Source organism: Protomyctophum parallelum (genome assembly GCF_964188405.1).
Source record: "Protomyctophum parallelum genome assembly, chromosome: 18".
In the NCBI taxonomy this organism is placed as follows: domain Eukaryota; kingdom Metazoa; phylum Chordata; class Actinopteri; order Myctophiformes; family Myctophidae; genus Protomyctophum; species Protomyctophum parallelum.
This window is the reverse complement of record NC_139716.1, coordinates 13,041,568-13,060,092: the sequence shown is the minus strand read 5'-3', so window position 1 is coordinate 13,060,092 and position 18,525 is coordinate 13,041,568. Positions and strand designations below refer to the sequence as shown.

Below are 18,525 nucleotides of genomic sequence, written 5' to 3'. Positions count from 1 at the left end.
TTTAAAACGCCTAAAGGGGTTCCCGCCCCAAAATGTGTTCACTAAGTGTATGTGGTGTTGGTCGGAGGTCGAATGGTGTTCAAAGGGTGCTCAGATGTCCCTTAACCCTTCCAACTCCTGGCAACTCTGATGTCGGCTTAATGACCCAGAAGAGGACATCTGGAATGGAGCAGCCTTTTGAAAGCCAGCCCTGTATAACCACATTAACCCTGCCATCCTTATTTTATAGACATTTTTTGCAAACAACTGTTAAAAGGGGTGCTATATGACAATGGGTATCGCATACGAGGTTCCCAACTTGCATCGTTCCCAAGTAGGCCCAGTGTCCGACGGGCACAGGTCTAGTACAAATAAAACTCGTCTAACATAAATAAACGAGACACATCCAAACCCTATCACAGCTGTGGAGCTCTGATAAGTCCTAATATTAAGCTACCCCCACAGCGGCTAACATCAGAGCATGGGGGATTGGCACTGCTTGTTAAGTTAAGATGTGCAGTCTTCTTCCTTAGCCCATTCTGGGCGGAAACCCCTGTTGATGTTTCAAGCATCATGTTATGCTTTAGCTACTGAAAAATAGCAGATCTACAAGCTCATAGCGCGCCACCGAGTGGCGCGCTATGAGCTTGTAGCTCTGCTATTTTTGAAAAGTTGTGAAAAAGGGGCCGCAAATCTTTGAATATATATTTTAGTTTAGAGCGAACATATTTAACTAAAATATTTGCTTCTGGGGAGGTCCCTGAAACGACATATTTTGAGATGGGGGGGTCTGTCGTGGCCCAATAGAGATAATTCTGGGGGTCCTTGACATGAAAAAGGTTGAGCATCGCTGACATGGAAACATGGGTTTTTCTGGAAAATGTTTTGATTTTGAAGCCTTTAAAAAAAAAAATTGACCTCAGTCCAAAATGGGTCTTCTTCCTCAACTGTATTTGTGCGGTGGGCGGGTAGGCTGTAGAGGTTTTGCTCCCGGATGTCTGGGCGAACGCCGGGCGGACAGGTTTGCTGCCACTGGCCGACTGCCTCCTCGCCGCTCCTCCCCCCCCATATATCCCTCTTCTGTCGGGAGGGGGACAGAACAGCCTCGCCCCCCCCCCCCCCCCCCCACCCCATCCCTCTTCCATCGGGAGGGGGGGAGGGGACAGCACAGCCTGTTCGCAGCAGCTCTGGCAAAACGGGCCCATTTTTCATGCCAGCTGCTGCATCCAGGGGCTTGATGGGCTATTAATACACAGAGTAATTTTACCAATCCATTCAGATTTGCTCTCTTCCACTGGCTGACGACTTGTCAATGTGTTGATTAAGAGGCACAAATGCCCGTCAGCGCGGTACGAACGGACGCCGTGAACTGAACACTGGGGGCGTTGCTAAACCAGAGGGCAAACGCTACGGATTGCCCTTTTTCCTGTTGAGACAAGTGGATGTTGGCGTCATGTGTGCAATTACGCACACACACACACACACACACACACACACACACACACACACACACACTGTATATACCGTCCATGGCCAGCTAAAAGTCCAATGCTGAATGACGTTTATTTAGTTTAACCCATTTTGACCTGAGATCAGATTCTAAAAATGTCTTCTACATCCTGACAGTTTTCAGAAAAAGCCATGTTTCTATGTCAGTCGTTCTTCGATTTTTCTAAAATAGCAGACCTACGAGCTTGTAGATCTGCTATTTTTCAATAGCTAAAGCATAACACCAAAAGGGGTTCCCGCCCCAAAATGGGTTAAAACTGTTCATTTCATTATTTCGCCCAGACATAGCAGCGGCTTAGCTTTTGTTTAATTGTTTTCGTAATGGAAGGGGCGTCTCATTAGTTACCATTAGATTCGTTAGTGTTTTGCCGGTTGATTCGGGGCTCAATTTGCTAAACCCTCACAGCCCAGCGTGTGGTCCTCCACAGGCAACCGGAGGGGGGTGGGGGGGGGTATTTTATTTTGGATAGAATATTCACAACCAAATTAATACACACGCATCTGTTGCACGGTCGGTCTCCCTCAGTCCAATCTCTTGCTGGAACCCCTTTTGGTGTTAGCATCATGTTATGCTTTAGCTATTGAAAAATAGCAGATCTACAAGCTCATAGCGCGCCACCGAGTGGCGCGCTACGAGCTTGTAGATCTGCTATTTTTGAAAAATCGAAGAACGACTGACATAGAAACACAGCTTTTTCAGAAAACTGTCAGGATGTAGAAGACATTTATAGTATCTGATCTCAGGTCAAAATGGGTTAAACAACAACTCATTGAAACCCCCCCCCACCCGTCTGTCTGTCTGTCTGTCTGTCTGTCTGTCTGTCTGTCTGTCCGTCCAGTGTCTCAACAGGTTGCTAAATGGCAAATGCTAACATTAACATGCACGGCCACAACAGTCTTGTTCCAGAACATTCCAGCGTGCAGCCACATCGCCCCTTCTGCACGTCGCTCACACTAGAATCAGAATATGACGGGCACAATGACCAAATTTAACGGCTGGAAAGTGAGATTCATATTCATGTCCCAAGTCTTCAGTCGGGACGATGGGAGCTATAAATATTCTCCACAGCCCCGTGTGCGTATGCGTGCGTAATGGTCACGCCGTCTCACACATAATGACACCTTCTTCTCTCTAGTGCCGCTTACGCAATGATTTGTATAAAAACCTAGAATGGGTGGCGAATGTGGAACCTGAAAAACCTTCAAATCAGACACATTAAAAAGCACACAACGCCCCTTAACCCATTCTGAACGGGCACCCATTTTGGTGTCAGCATCATGTTATGCTTTAGCTATTGAAAAATAGCAGATCTACAAGCTCATATCGCGCCACCGAGTGGCGCGATACAAGCTTGTAGGTCTGCTATTTTTGAAAAATCGAAGAGCGACTGACATTTTTAGAATCTGATCTCAGGTCAGAATGGGTTCATCAGACCAGTGTGTGTCCAGTGGAAAACCTCGTATGAATCTGATCTCAGGTCAGAATGGGTTAATGCCTGTGCCTGTTTGAGCAGCTTTGCGAGGACAATGAACGCAGAATAGGAGAGAAAGAAATGCCGGATAATAAGGTGGCTGCGATTCAAAGCCAAACTAGGGCTGTTGGTGAGTGAACAGCAGTGGTGTAAAAGTAACAAAGTAAATTTACTTTTCTGTACTGTACTGAAGTACAAGTTTGAGGTATTTCTTACTTTACTAGACTATTTTCAAATTTGAGCCACTGAGCTGGTTCCAAACATTAGCAGGGATCCTGTGAGGCTGACTGATTCCATCCTTCTACTGGAAGGTTTACTTCCCAACCACCAGTGGTGGAAAAAGTACTCAATTGTTTTACTTAAGTAAAAGTACCAATACTGCAATTTAAAAACTACTCCGTTACAAGTAAAAGTATGGAATTGAAAATGTACTTGAGTAAAAGTACAAAAGTATCGGCATCAAAAGTAAAAGTATTCATATTGCAGAATGTCCAAGTTCAAAATGTGTCAAATCTATTGAAAATAACGCGACGCATTGAGAGCTTGTAGATCTTCTATTGTCAAATGGCCGAAATGTATAGGATTGAAGACGTGGTCAATGTATGTTTTCTAATCAAAATAAAAAAAAGACTACAGAGGTTGTAAAAAAGTGGTCCTTGGTGCAAAACAGTACCTAGTCTGCACTACTCCTATTGGCCTGTGGGTGGTGCAACAGTACAGGCTTTATTTTGGTAGCTGATTACAATGGGGACCTGCTGTGAGGATTTCATTTGCATGTCAGTTTCAGTCCCGGTGTCTTTGATTTAAAAAAATAAATAAATACAAGTTTGCGCTCTCATTTTGTTATTGGAATAGCTTGAAAAAAAATAAAAGGCTTATTTGTGTATTTTAGCTAGACACCAGCTTTTAAATAAATATATTTAAAATTAATACAAAGCATGACTGCGTGAAGTAAGAATAATTTGTGTGTCAGGCTGTTCTACAGAGGCCATCTGTGTATCTGTTTTGTGCCTTTTAAGAAAACCCATAAATGATCTTGTTGTACTGGTGGTTGGCTTCATGGTTGTCGCTCATGTTTTTATTTCTGCTCATTCCTGTCGCTGCTTGTGCTCAGGTCCTCGTCCGTCCGTCCGTCTGTCTGTCCGTCCGTCTGTCTGTCTGTCTGGCAGCCCAACGGCTCTAGGACGTTCAGCTCCACTAACCCATTCTGACCGGAGATCAGATTCTAAAAATGTCTTCTACATCCTGACAGTTTTCTGAAAAAGCTATGTTTCTATGTCAGTCGTTCTTCGATTTTTCAAAAAATAGCAGACCTACAAGCTCGTAGCGCGCCACTCGGTGGCGCGCTACGAGCTTGTAGATCTGCTATTTTTCAATAGCTAAAGCATAGCATAATGCTATAACAACAAAAGGGGTTCCCGTCTAAACTGGGCTAAACTGTTCTGCCATGATTTGCCGCCGGTTATGCATCAGTGCTGCAGTCTCATCTCACATCCCCCCCCCACCTCTCTTACAATACTGCACTGTGGAATAATGAACCCTGTTTGTGTCTGGCTGGCTGTGTCACTGTGTGTGTGTGTGTGTGTGTGTGTGCGCATGTGTGTGAGTGAGAGAGAGTGCATGAGTGCGTGCGTGTGTGGCTGCATGCGCGCGGCGTGTTTTCCATGATTGCTGCATTTGACAACAAAGCCACGGGGAGCTTGGGCGAAGCACACGGCGGTCCAGGTTTAATTTCCTCCGTCAAGATGGAGCGATAGGCAGAACAAATGTACTGTGTGTTACTGGCGGGGAACCACCGCTTCCCCGTGGCCGCCTCCCACTTCGCCCCCCCCCCCACCTACCTGTCATCAACCGGAGGTTCACCTTCCGTTGTTTCTCCTCCGTGTGTCGTTCTTAACCCATTCTGACCTGAGATCAGATTCTAAAAATGTCAGTCGTTCTTCGATTTTTCAAAAATAGCTAAAGCACAACATGATGCTGACACCAAAATGGGTTCCCGTTCAGAATGGGTTAAGCTGTTTGCGTTGCGTCGTGTGCACCAAGTTAGGCTGCAGCAGAGTAATCTAGTAAGAGAGTGGTGACACACTTTACAATTTTACAATTTAGGCATTTAGCAGACGCTCTTAATCCAGAGCGATTTACATTAAGCAAGAACAAAAAGCATGGGAATACGTCACATAAAAGCATTTATCATGAAACATGCGTAAGCTAAGAAAGTAACAGTGGAAATATCTATATAATGAAACTATACATACACTATACATATAAACTATACATATTTACTACTATGCTATACATATGTACTATGGCGTGCTATGACTACATACAATGCAATTATAGTGCTGACTTTGATCTCGTCGCAAAGCGGGGTGCCTATGGGTCGATAGTTCCACACATTGCTCCTGTGGCTGGAACTATCCCATTGAGATAGAATGAGCACTTCCTTTGTTACAATGAGTGTCATTACTCTCTTACTAGATTACTCTGGGCAGCAGACGCCAGAGCCTTAGATATAGACATAGTTACGCAAACTGTGTTCACTTCATGGGGCTTCAGTCCAATGGCGGCTCTCCTACGTAGACTTCTATTGAGAATGGGGGGCAACCAACTGGGACAAGTCCTGGACCGGAAGTATATAGGCAGAAATACATTGGACTCAGGCGGCAACAGCCCAGCTTTAATGATCTTAAACCCCTTTATTTTAGATTGTTTTGTAGTAATAGTACAACGTAATCATTAAAGAGACTTTAGTTGTTACTGTACAATACTTTAAAACAGTTGTCATGTTGCACACATGCTTAAAATAGCTCTTGTTTGCGCCGCCCCTCGTTGAAAACAATGTATTTCCAACTCCAGCTTGTCTCAGTTCAGTTCAGCCTGCATGAACAGCGCTCGAGCGCTCGGTTTCTGCCCCCTCAATGTCGTAACTCTTCTATTAGATGTGACGCATTGTTTATTTTGGTATTCTCTTTTTTACCAGCTGCAAGCTGGTCAATATGAGCTTGTGAAAGTCCCGACAGGAGATCGACAGGAGATCATCTTCTGCTGAGCCTGCTCTGTCATCAGTTGGCAACACTGGTTGCCAAGCCTGCATATTTCCAGCCTAACGTGGATTCATTCACAGTTGCTTGTCTGGTTTGGTTTTTGGAGGCTGCTTAGCTTATTTCTGTGACGACAGTTGCCACCACTGGCAACAACCCATAACATCCCATCGTCTGCACGAGCAGTTCTGATTGGCTGCCTCGTCTCCAGCCATGTTGCCTCAGAAGTCTTTAGGGTCACTAATTTGAGCATAACAGCGGAGCGCAGCTAAAAAGTGGCATAACGTCAGCAGCAGACCCACAGATAATAATAATGCAGCTGGTAATTAATTGATTTAATCAATTTGGTCTTTTTTTTCTTTCTTTTCTTTTAGGAAATTGACGAGGCCTGCAAGCGAATCAAGAGGGAGATCGATGACCTGGGCCCCGATGCGGGCGACATCAAGATCATCCCGCTCTACTCCACGCTGCCTCCTCAGCAGCAGCAGCGCATCTTTGAGCCTCCGCCGCCCCCCAAACCAAGCGGTGCCATCGGACGGAAGGTATGGATGGATGATGCCCCACTTGGCTATGAAAACACTTTTTAACAGTTTGACGGCCGCTAATTGTTTAATCCAGTGTTCCACCGTGCGTAAAACGCTATACCCGACATTTGTTTAATGCGTTTTTAAATTCGCCGATTTATCCGGGACCTGATGACGAGGCCGTCGTGTTATGATGGCGAAACTGTAAATCAAGTCATCATCTGGGCTGCTAGGGCTTCTGGGAAATTGAGCTCAATGTGAGTGGACGGGGGGGTTTGTTTGGACTACAATGCCTCATGGAGGCGGATCCTGTAGTCTGTAGCGCATTGTAATGGCCGCTGGTACTGATGATCATAACATGCCGACGGACTATTTTTCCAGATTTTCGTCGTTGAAATCTGCAAATACTTTATGCTTTATGCTCTAAAGGTAATAAAACATTCTCGGCAGCGTAGAATATTGGATTAAATGGCGGGTGACGCGTTTTATGGAGTCAAACTAGTGTTAAGTGGGAGTGGGTGGGCGATTGAAAGTGGGGGGTTGGGTGAGCTGGAAGAGACTAATTGAGAGGGAGCGAATGGCGATGTCTGAACTTAAGGGTGTTGAAAACTATTTTTTTTTCCTTTTTACCCCCCGGTCTCTCCCAGCTTTGACGCAGAACTGACTCATACAACATATGCTGCCTTTGTCAGCATGCGAGTCCCGACTCCCTGCTCTAAATTATAACTGGGGTATTATTACTCACACACACACACACACACACACACACACACACACACACACACACACACACTCACACACTCACACACGCTCGCTCTGAGGCTAAGGAGAAGGCACTGCATTCACACAGGGTTTTTTTTGTATCTCTCCAGTATACTGGCTTTTGGCGCAGCAGCCCCGCGCTCTGAAGTCACTTGGAAGAGTAGGCCACAATCCATACACTTTTCATCAACTCCAGACTGATTTACTGTATACTCGGCTGTGTGAGTGTGTCCGTGTTGCGCACGGGAAATAGCAAGCAGAGCTACAAGCTCTTAACTTTTGTATGTGTGTATGTATGGTCTTATGCCTCCGTTTGTAGATTGGCTAATTTCGGTGGCACATGGAAATGTAGGAGTTGCGGCATTACATTTTCTGTTCCGCAGGTGAAAATGGCAGATCTACAAGCTTTGCAAGGCTTTGTGAGCTTGTAGATCGGCTATTTTCAAAAAAATAAATCCTCTTTCATACATCATTTTACAACTTGGCGCCAATGTTTGACCAGTTTTTATAGTATAGTTTGATTACTTTTGGTAATGGTCTTTTTTTTTAGTGGTGCAACCACTCCAAGGAACAGCAATTGTCTGTGTTCACCTATGTGTTCACCCACCTATGTGACGTCAGTGAGCACCGGTATATGACTATGAACTACCAGTAGGGGCGCTGTTGTAGCAAGAAACAGAGAGAGGGATAGTGCTGCCACTGTTGCCTGCTAATGAGAGAGAGAGGTGTGTGTTGGGGGCGGGGAGTTGCACCACTCAGTTCACACGGGTGTGATTTTTAGGTATTCAAAGGGTCTTCACTGTTATCTGGGGACGCATGTGGCGACCCCCTTGTGGGTCCCGACCCACAGGTTGAGACCCACTAAGTTCACCCTAACCAAACTGAAAAAGTCCTTGTGTTTGTTTAGTGTTCGTCTTTCACCCCACTCCGCTGTCAGAGAGGGAACAATCCCCCGTTATCATTACTGACACATGGACTCGTCTGGCTTTTTGTCTGACGACATCTATTCAGATGCTCTCATCACCCACGGTAGTGGCACCACCTGGCACTGCCATTCAGCTGGCTGGCACGGGGATCAGATAGAATATCAGAGGACCAGCCCGTCCCTTCCCGTCCCTTCTCTTCCCCGCCAACTGAATTAGAAAACATTCACTGCAAACAATCTAATGCAGGTGATTTGATGAACGACCCGACCGCCGCCACCGGCCTCCCTAACTGTGCCGTGGTCAGGCTGTCGTCAGCGCAGTGGTGTTTTTGGCAGCACATTTCTGTTTTAGTTTTAGTCATAGTCTCTTGACACGTTGTGAGCTTGTAGATCGTCTATTTTCAACACGCAACCAAGTGTAAAAGGACTTATACTGGATCTCTTGTCCACTAGTCCCTTCCTAACGTTTTTGTCTAGTTTTCATTTGTTGACGAAATTGTCAGTATATTTAGTCTTAGTCACCATAGCTTAGTTTTCATTTACTTTCCAATAGTTTTTTGTCAGTGGAAAAGGGTAGTCCTGTGGGGAACATTAGCCATAATTGGCAAATCTACAAGCTTGTGCGTGTGTAGATTTTTGAGTGGTGCAACCACTCCAAGGAATAGCAATGTCCGTGTTCACCTATGTATGTGACTACAGTATGTGACTTTAATGAGTACCAGTAGGGGCGCTGTTGTGCCAGAGAGAGAGAGAGAGAGATAGTGCTGCACTGTTGCCTGCTAATGAGAGAGAGAGAGAGAGAGAGAGAGAGAGGGGAGTTGCACCACTCAGTTCACACAGGTGTGAACTGAGTAGGTGGTGTAGATGTGTAGATGTGGGAAAAAAGTGGTCCAAGTACTGTGCCAACTAAGGTCCAGGTTACTAACCCTAGAGGCGTTTTATGTGGTTTATGTCCACCACCCACCGTCTACCACTGGGTCTCCTCTCCCCTCCCCTCCCCGCTTGTGAGGTATCGTTTCATCCCAACCAGCTGTCTCTGTGTGTCTGTGAGTGTGTGTATGTGTGCTACACACGCTCGGCATTCTCACCGGCTTGATTATTCCGAAGCCAGAGATGGGGATCTTTTCCAAAGTTCAAACATCATCCCTCGTGTTTGCCTGTACGGTTCAAAGCTGTGTGGACATGAAAGAAGGCCCGTGGTTACACACACACACACACACACACAGGGACGACTGCCTAGAGTATTACTTGTCCCAGGAGACGGCGAGGTCCTCGTAGACGGCGAGGTCCTCGTAGATTGAGCTACAGTGGTCTTATTTATAGTAGAGTTGTCCCAATACCATTTATTTTCAGACCAGAGTACAAGTACTTAACTTTTAGTACTTGCCGATACCGAGCATAACTTGTCAGTGATGCTTGTAGATCATCTGTTTTTTGCTGATTTGCTGCAGTGTTGGGTCAGACTTGTTGGAGCAAGTCATTCATTGCATTCGTTCAGCCTCTAGTGTCAATTGAATGTTTTGGTACTTGATGTTCTGGTACTTGGGTCAAAGTATCGGGGCCGGTACCGAGTACTTGAGGGTGGTATCGGCCCACGTCTCTGATATATAGAACTTGGGCTTTCGCTGCTTTCATCAGCAAATCACATTTCTCCACACACAGTAATGCCGGCAGTGCGAACCTCCATCTGGTGACATTGTGGAACAGCTTTTGGGTAAAGCTCTTGTGTTGAAAGTTAGTTAAATGCCCCTGACTTGAGATATGTGTATGTTGCGATTCTACAAATGTCTTCTAAATCCTGACAGTTTTCTGAAAACGTCATGTTTCTATGTCAGTCGTTCTCAAACTACTTCATGTCAAGGACCCCTAGAATTATCTGTAATTGGCCGCTGACCCCCCATCTGAAACTTTGTTGTTCCAGGGACCTCCGGAAGCACAGATTTGAGTTAAAAACGTTCGCTCTGAAAGAACATATATTCAAAGATTTGCGCCACATTTTCACGATCTTTCAAAAATAGCAGACCTAAAAGCTCAAGCTCAAGCTATGAGCTTGTAGATCTGCTATTTTGCAATAGCTAAAGTATAACACAATGCCTAAAACACTAAAAGGGGTTCCCGCCCAGAATGAGTATGTTGTGTATGTTGCCCAAGCCAGCTAATGCCAGATTTATACTTGTTGCACGACCTCTGTGTTGCACACAGAAAACAGCAGGTCTGTAAAAGCTCACGATGCATTGCCGTGCGAAGCAATTGTGAGCTTGTAGATCAGATCTAGCTATTTTCTGTGTGCTGCAAAAGCTGGCATGCAACCACTATAGTATAAATCACCCTTTTAAAGGAAGGGCCGTGAAATAATCCGCCTGCAAAACTGCTGCTACGCATGCTAACGACTGCATTAAGCATCCGTCAATTATCATAACACGCTCATTCGTCATCTCTCCATTTCTCCCTGAAAAAGCCACTGATCTCCCGTTTTTGAACAGTTTAACCCATTTAGACCTGAGACCGATTCTTTAAAAGTTTCTGTCAGTTGTTCTCAAACTTGTTCATGTCAAGGAGCCCCAGAATTATATGTAATTGGCCGCCGACCCCCCATCTGAAAATATGTAGTTCCAGGGACCCCCAGAAGCAAAGATTTGAGTTAAAAACGTTCGCTCTGAAAGAATATATATTCAAAGATTTGCACCTCATTTTCACGACTTTTTCAAAAATAGCAGATCTACAAGCTCGTAGATCTGCTATTTTCCAACAGCTAAAGCATAACATAATGCTTAATAAACCACCAAAAGAGGTTTCCCGCCCAAAATGGTTTAATGATTTAGAAGCAAAGCTGCAATTCACTGTAATTACTAACAAAGACTATAATCCCTGCTCTGTCGCTTACCAGCGCATCGTAGATTGTCCCTGACAAATGGGCTTTGTTCGGCGGGCTGGGTTTGTTTTGCGGCATTTCTCACGTTTTTTAGATGCTGGCCCCCAAATGTCAGTGCTGGACCCCTCCCTCCCTTCCCCTCCCCTCCCTCCCACTATCCATTTCAATGAGAAGGCCTAATGCGGACTGTTGGAGGCATGCTCTCCATTTTTACCACTCAGAGGAGAGGCTTATATTGGTCAACAAGATGTATTTTCCCAGTGGGGTCGCTGAAAGATGGCCTGTGTTAGCCATAGTGCCATGCCACACACACACACACACGCGCACATGCACACGCACACGCACACACACACACAACCCCCCCACCCCCATCCCGATTGGTTAATAACCCTGAAATAACGTGCAGAGATGATGCTCTAATGACATTACTGATGAAGACGGTACACCGACAGACTGCCAGGAGCCAAGCCAGTTGCTTTGGTCGCTGTAATAATGGCCTCCTCGGCCCCGGCCCCTGCTATATGCCTTCAGAATCAATGCGGCTCAATGTGATTGTGATGAAATGTGAGAGGGTCCAACATGGTGTCCATCAGGGGCATCATCACCAACTGACCCCTGGCATACAGGGACAGTGGCAACTTCCCCCCATAGCTCCTTCTTCTTCACTAGGAGAGGTCAGACATGGGCTTTGCGTTCTGTGCCATCTCTACTCCTCGTGGGAAAATTGTTGGCTCGACTTAAACCATTTAGGCCTGATGTCGAAATTTAATTTGAAAAAAGTTTAAATTGAAAAACCGTATGTTTCTGTATCGGTGGTGCTCAATATTTCATGTCAAGGACCCCAGAAATGATATGTAATATGCCTCCACCATCTGAGGATATGTTGTTCCAGGGACCTCCCCCCAGAAGCAAAGATTTGAGATAAAATGTTCACTCTGTAATAATATATATATTCAAAGATTTGCGCCTACATTTGCCACGATTTTTCAAAAATAGCAGACCTACAAGCTCGTAGGCTATGAGCTTGTAGATCTGCTATTTTTCAATAGCTAAAGTATAACATAATCCTTTAAAACACCAAAAGGGTGTTCCTCCCGCCCAAAATGGGTTAGCGGTGTCTGTTGTGAGACATCACAGGCCTATCTTTATTTTGGTTTGGTTTTGGCCGGCGGTCACTTAGCTTCCAGACTGCAACAGTGTGGCTCATTGACTGCACAAAGATGTGTTGACCCCCCCCCTCCCCACCTATGGGCCACTGAGTGTAGCTAATGGCCGTCAACCACCAAGCAGTTGGCTTTGGTTAAATTCCAATGTTGACCAGGCTGTTTTATTATTGAGTGGTGCAACCACTCCAAGGAACAGCAATGTCCGTGTTCACCCACCTATGTGACTGTGAGCACCAGTATGACTATTAGTACCAGCAGGGGCACTGTTGTGCCAGAAACAGAGAGAGAGAGAGATAGATAGTGCTGCGTTGTTGCCTGCTAATGAGAGAGAGAGAGAAGGGGGGGGGGGGGGGGGGGGGGGGAGGGGAGGGGGAGTTGCACCAATCAGTTCGCACGGGTGTGATTTTTTTTTATAGTCCATGCAATATATTTGAAATCTTCAATTTGAGAGATGGTATTTACATGTATCATATCATGATGAAAGAGGCTTGGCACAGACTAGCACCAAAACACATTGCAACAGGTTCAAGAGAGGAGAGAAGAGAGGCAGTAGAGTCCCCACACTGATGTTTGATACATACAAATGCAGAGAGAGAGAGAGAGACACGTCGAGTACGTTTTGTGGCTGAATTAACGACTACAAGTGCCATCAGCACAGCAAATAGCCTCACTTGACACACGTCAGTGTTGTTTTTGGCACCAAATTTCTATTTTAGTTTTAGTCATAGTCTCTGGAATAGTTTTTCACGTTTTCGTCACATTTTCGTCGACTAAATCTACAGTAGATTTAGTCGACTAAATGCATTTTGGCGGGGCCTTGATGGTGTAGCTGATCTACAAGCTGATCTACAAGCTGATCTACAAGATCACAACGCGTCGCATTTCAGCATGCGACCAAGTGTAAATTGACTTATGCCGGATCTCTTGTCCACTAGTCCCTTCCTAACATTTTAGTCTAGTTTTTATTTGTTGACGAAGTTGTCAATTTATTTAGTATTGATAGTTTTAGTCATTTAGTTTCCATGTCGTTTTTGTCAGTGAAAAAAGGTAGTCGACGAACATTTTTCGTCATAGTTTTAGTCGACGAAATCAACCTTTCCTCTTCTATTCTTGAGACTGGAGTCGTGAGGCCTCGCCCGCTGAGCTGCCCGGGGGGAGCGTTGTGCCCGCGCTGAGTACTGGCATCCCAGTTGGCAAGCCGTGGGTGGCTGGAATACGTTGTCTGAAACCAGCACCCTCTCTCTGACAGTGATTGGGGTGGAACATTTTGTTCGTAATAACACTATGGGGCGCTATCTCTGCGCCACCAATCACCTCACGCCTGAACTTAGTTGCCATTTTTTACTATTTCAAATGGTGAGAGAAAGTAGTGTTTACTTTAGTGCCTGATTTTGTCCATAGCTCTTTGGCTTTTTATCGATTTACAAAGTCACACAACTTGAAATAATGTTGGATCGGAGCTACAGTGAGATAGTCAGTAAAGTACGGTTCTCATAATCGCTGAGTTGACACTAAAGATGTTGAACGCAGCAGGAGGTTGAAACTTCAACATGGAGGCTATGGCTCCCTAGATTTATGGGTATTTCATTAACCCAATTTGTCTTCTAAATCCTGACAGTTTTCTGAAAATATTTCATTTCACTTGACATGAAATATTGAGCACCACTGATACAGAATTATTTTTCCCAGAAAACTGTCAGGATTTTGGAGAATTTTTTTAAATGTCGACGTCAGGCCTAAAAATGCAGTAGTAGACTGTGATTTTACTGAAAATGAACATTCCTGCTTTGCAAACCTTATAAACATAAAGTTAAGTTGTGCTATGGTGTATCTCAAGCCTTAAGAATCGAGTTACACAGCACACACGCATATGCGTTTCTATTCTATCATTCGCTCTCCCCCTGAGAAAGAAAGAAAGAAAGAAAGAAATGATGTAGAAAGCCACACAGCCGCACCATCTTCCAAGTTCCAATCTCATGCGAGTCCTTTTTGCCATCCCTTCATTTTTCTGCATGAATAAAAAGGGAGGATGGTTGGGTTTTTTTGATGGTTGAATTACAAGAGGTCAAGGGCTGAATAAGGTGGGGGGGGGGGGAGGGGGAGGGCCATCCTTGGCATTAATAACTAAACAGTCAGGCATTCTCAGGCTGGGGGAAAAATCCTCGCTTAACCCGTTTAGACCTGACGCCGATTCTACGAAATGCCTTCTAAAATCCTGATAGTTTTCTGAAGAAAACCAAAACACTATGTCAGTGGTGCTCAACCTTTTTCATGTCAAGGACCCCCAGAATTATCTGTATTTGGCCGCCGACCCCCCCCCCCCCCCCATCTGAAAATATGTTGTTCCAGGGACCGCCCCTCCCAGAAGCAAAGATATGCGTTAAAAAACGTTCACTCTGAAAGGAATAATATATTCAAAGATATTTGGGCCACATTTTCACGATTTTTCAAAAATAGCAGACCTATACAATCTCGTAAGTGCTGCGCTATGAGCTTGTAGATCTGCTGTTTTTCAACAGCTAAAGCATACATAATGCTTAAAAAACACCCAACAGGGGGTTCCCGTCCAGAATGGATTAAAAGGTGGGATTTAAAAGTCCCTATGGGCTCACCGCTTCGAGGCGACCCCAAGAGGCGCTTCGAGGCTACAAAGGCCAGTGTTCTGAATCGGTTCTGTTGGGACCATGTATGATCAGCCAAGACTACAGAAGCCTTGGGTTTTCACTTCCAAATGTTTAATCATCACGAGTGCACTGAGGAAACCGGGGGAGGCTACCACTGGCTGGCACATTTTTAGATTTTTCTTTTTTTTACACCGAGACGCTCTTCTCCCGGAAACAAAATGTGTGCTCAACATTTCTTGCGCGGATCCGTTCCCCCCACCCCCCCCCCCCCTCTCTAAACCCTCCCTCCCTCTTGTGTGCATTGAGGGCGAAGTCCTAACCGCCTCTAACTTCTTCCTGTCTTTTGCAATTAATGAGCAAGTCAAAGATTGTAAAAGTGCACTGAGGCATTTTTCATCCGGCCTTATATTTGAAAGAATATATACAGTGGAGGAAATAAGTATTTGATCCCCTGCTTTTTTTTTGTAAAATTTGTAAATTTGCCTAATACAAAGAAATGAGCGGTCTATAATTTGTATGGTACTTTTATGTTAACAGATGGAGACAGAATATCAACAAAAAAGTCCAGAAAAAAACATTATATAAAGGTTATAAATTAAACTCCATTTGATCAGGTGAAATAAGTTTTTGATCCCCAAGCACATCATGAGTCATGACTTAATACTTGGTGGAGAAAACCCTTGTTGGCAAGCACAGAAGTCAGATGTTTCTTGTAGTTGGTCACCAGGTTTGCACATACCTCAGGAGGAATTTTGGTCCACTCCTTTTTACAGATCCTCTCCAAATCCTGAAGGTTTCGAGGCTGTCGCTTGGCAACTCGAAGCTTCAGCTCCCTCCACAGATTTTCTATGGGATTAAGGTCTGGAGACTGGCTAGGCCACTCCATGACCTTAATGTGCTTCTTCTTGAGCCACTCCTTTGTTGACTTGGCCGTATGTTTTGGGTCGTTGTCATGCTGGAAGACCCATCCACGACCCATCTTCAGTGCTCTGGTTGAGGGAAGGAGGTTCTTGTCCAAAATCTTACCGTACATGGCCCCGTCCATCAACCCCACAACGCGGTGAAGTTGTCCTGTACCCTTAGCAGAGAAACACCCCCAAAGCATAATATTCCCACCTCCATGCTTGATGGTAGGGATGGTGTTCTGGGGGTTTGTATTCAGCATTCCTCTCCCTCCAAACACGACGAGTCGAGTTGATGCCAAAGAGTTCAATTTTGGTCTCATCTGACCACATCACCTTCTCCCAAGCCTTCTCAGAATCATTTAGGTGTTCATTGGCAAACTTCAGACGGGCCTGTACATGTGTCTTCTTGAGCACGGGAACCTTGCGGTCACTTCAGGATTTCAATCCATTACGGCGCAATGTGTTTCCAATGGTTTTCATCCCCACCGTCAAGCATGGAGGTGGGAATATTATGCTTTGGGGGTGTTTCTCTGCTAAGGGTACAGGACAACTTCGCCGCGTTGTGGGGTTGATGGACGGGGCCATGTACGGTAAGATTTTGGACAAGAACCTCCTTCCCTCAACCAGAGCACTGAAGATGGGTCGTGGATGGGTCTTCCAGCATGACAACGACCCAAAACATACGGCCAAGGCAACAAAGGAGTGGCTCAAGAAGAAGCACATTAAGGTCATGGAGTGGCCTAGCCAGTCTCCAGACCTTAATCCCGTAGAAAATCTGTGGAGGGAGCTGAAGCTTCGAGTTGCCAAGCGAAAGCCTCGAAACCTTCAGGATTTGGAGAGGATCTGTAAAAAGGAGTGGACCAAAATTCCTCCTGAGGTGTGTGCAAACCTGGTGACCAACTACAAGAAACATCTGACTTATGTGCTTGCCAACAAGGGTTTCTCCACCAAGTATTAAGTCATGATGTGCTTGGGGATCAAATACTTATTTCACCTGATCAAATGGAGTTTAATTTATAACCTTTATATTTTTTCTGGACTTTTTGGTTGATATTCTGTCTCTATCTGTTAACATAAAAGTACCATAAAAATTATAGACCGCTCATTTCTTTGTATTAGGGCAAATTTACAAAATTTACAAAAAAAAGCAGGGGATCAAATACTTATTTCCTCCACTGTATATATATTATATATATATATATATCCCATTTTGGGTGGGAACCCCTTTTGGTGTTAGCATTATGTTATGCTTTAGCTATTGAAAAATAGCAAATCTACAAGCTTGTAGGTCTGCTATTTTTGAAAAATCGAAGAACGACTGACATGGAAACATAGCTTTTTCAGAAAACTATTTTTAGAATCTGATCTCAGGTCAAAATGGGAAATGGTCAAAACTATTGTGCCATTTTGACCACTTTCAACCTGGTATCCCTATGTCGGGCATGGCTTTCCCCCCCCCCCCCCCCCCACACAAATAGCAGATCTAGAAGCTCACACGCTTGTAGAGCATTTTGATACTTTACTTGTATTTCTCCGCAGTATGCCGTGAGCCACTGGCAGAAGCAATTAGCTCTTTAGGGGCTCATTGGCAGTGTTGGGTGCCAGGACCATAGTAATAACTCAACACAAGGCAGTTCAAAAGTTTACAAAAGGTTTATTTAAAACTGAAATCAGGCATATAAATCATGTAGTGTTCAGTACTCAACACTGCGATAGATAGATAGCCCACCCAGCGGCCATCCCTCCTCTCCTCTCCTCTCCTCTCCTCTCCTCTCCTCTCCTCTCCTCTCCTCTCCTCTCCTCTCCTCTCCTCTCCTCTCCTCTCCTCTCCTCTCCTCTCCTCTCCTCTCCTCTCCTCTCCTCTCCTCTCCTCTCCCCTGTCCTCTCCTGTCCTCTCCTGTCCTCCTTGTCTTCACTCCTCCTCTCCTCTCCTCCCTCTGTTTGTGCCCAGGCTGACAGAAAGAGGGAGAGAGAGAGAGACCCAATGGGTGATGTGACTCATTTGATTTTGTTGCTCCCATTCAGCTGTCATTTCTCATAGACAGCCTTTGCTGTGGGATAATTGTAATAGAAAAGGATCTGGGAGAGATGTGTGAACGCGAGGCTCCGCAACGCATCTGCATCACTTTTACAAACCCCAACGGCTTTTCATTTCAACTTCTTTCCTCTTCTCCCCCAACCCTCTTCTCTCTCCTTTTGCAGTATTTGTCTGTGCCCTATTAATCCATTCAGACCTGAAGACGAATCTACAAATGCCTTCTAAATCATGACAGTTTCATGACATGTCAGTCGTTCTCAAACATTTTCATGTCCAGGGACCCTCCCAGAAGCAAAGATTTGAGTTAAAAACGTTCGCTCTGAAAGAATATATATTCAAAGAATTAAACCACATTTTCGTGAATTTTCAAAAATAACAGACCTACAAGCTCGTAGCGCGCCACCGAGTGGCGCGCTACGAGCTTGTAGGTCTGCAATTTTTCAATAGCTAAAGCATAACATAATGCTTTAAAACACCAAAAGGGGGTTCCCGCCCAGAATGGATTAAATTTGATAGAAAATAAATGTTACAGCCAGCCCTGCTGCTTTGATCAGCTCGTGTACCACCCTGACAGCTTGAGGAATTGCCCCCCCACCCCCTCCCCCTTACACATGCACACACTCACTCACTCACTCATGTACACTACACAAACACACACACACACACACATTTTTACCCAACATCGCAGCACACACGCTGGGTTGCACA

At 45.0% G+C, this 18,525-nt stretch overlaps 1 protein-coding gene across 2 annotated transcripts in view; it reads left to right on the top strand.

Annotated features, from left to right (window-relative positions):
* Positions 1 to 18,525, top strand: part of dhx15 (DEAH (Asp-Glu-Ala-His) box helicase 15) — a 61,770-nt gene that overhangs the window by 17,620 nt on the left and 25,625 nt on the right. For both annotated transcript variants that reach the window (XM_083788629.1, XM_083788628.1), the window contains exon 6: positions 6,376 to 6,543. In XM_083788629.1, the coding sequence (XP_083644755.1) occupies positions 6,376 to 6,543 (168 nt within the window). The remainder of the gene's footprint in view (positions 1 to 6,375; positions 6,544 to 18,525) is intronic.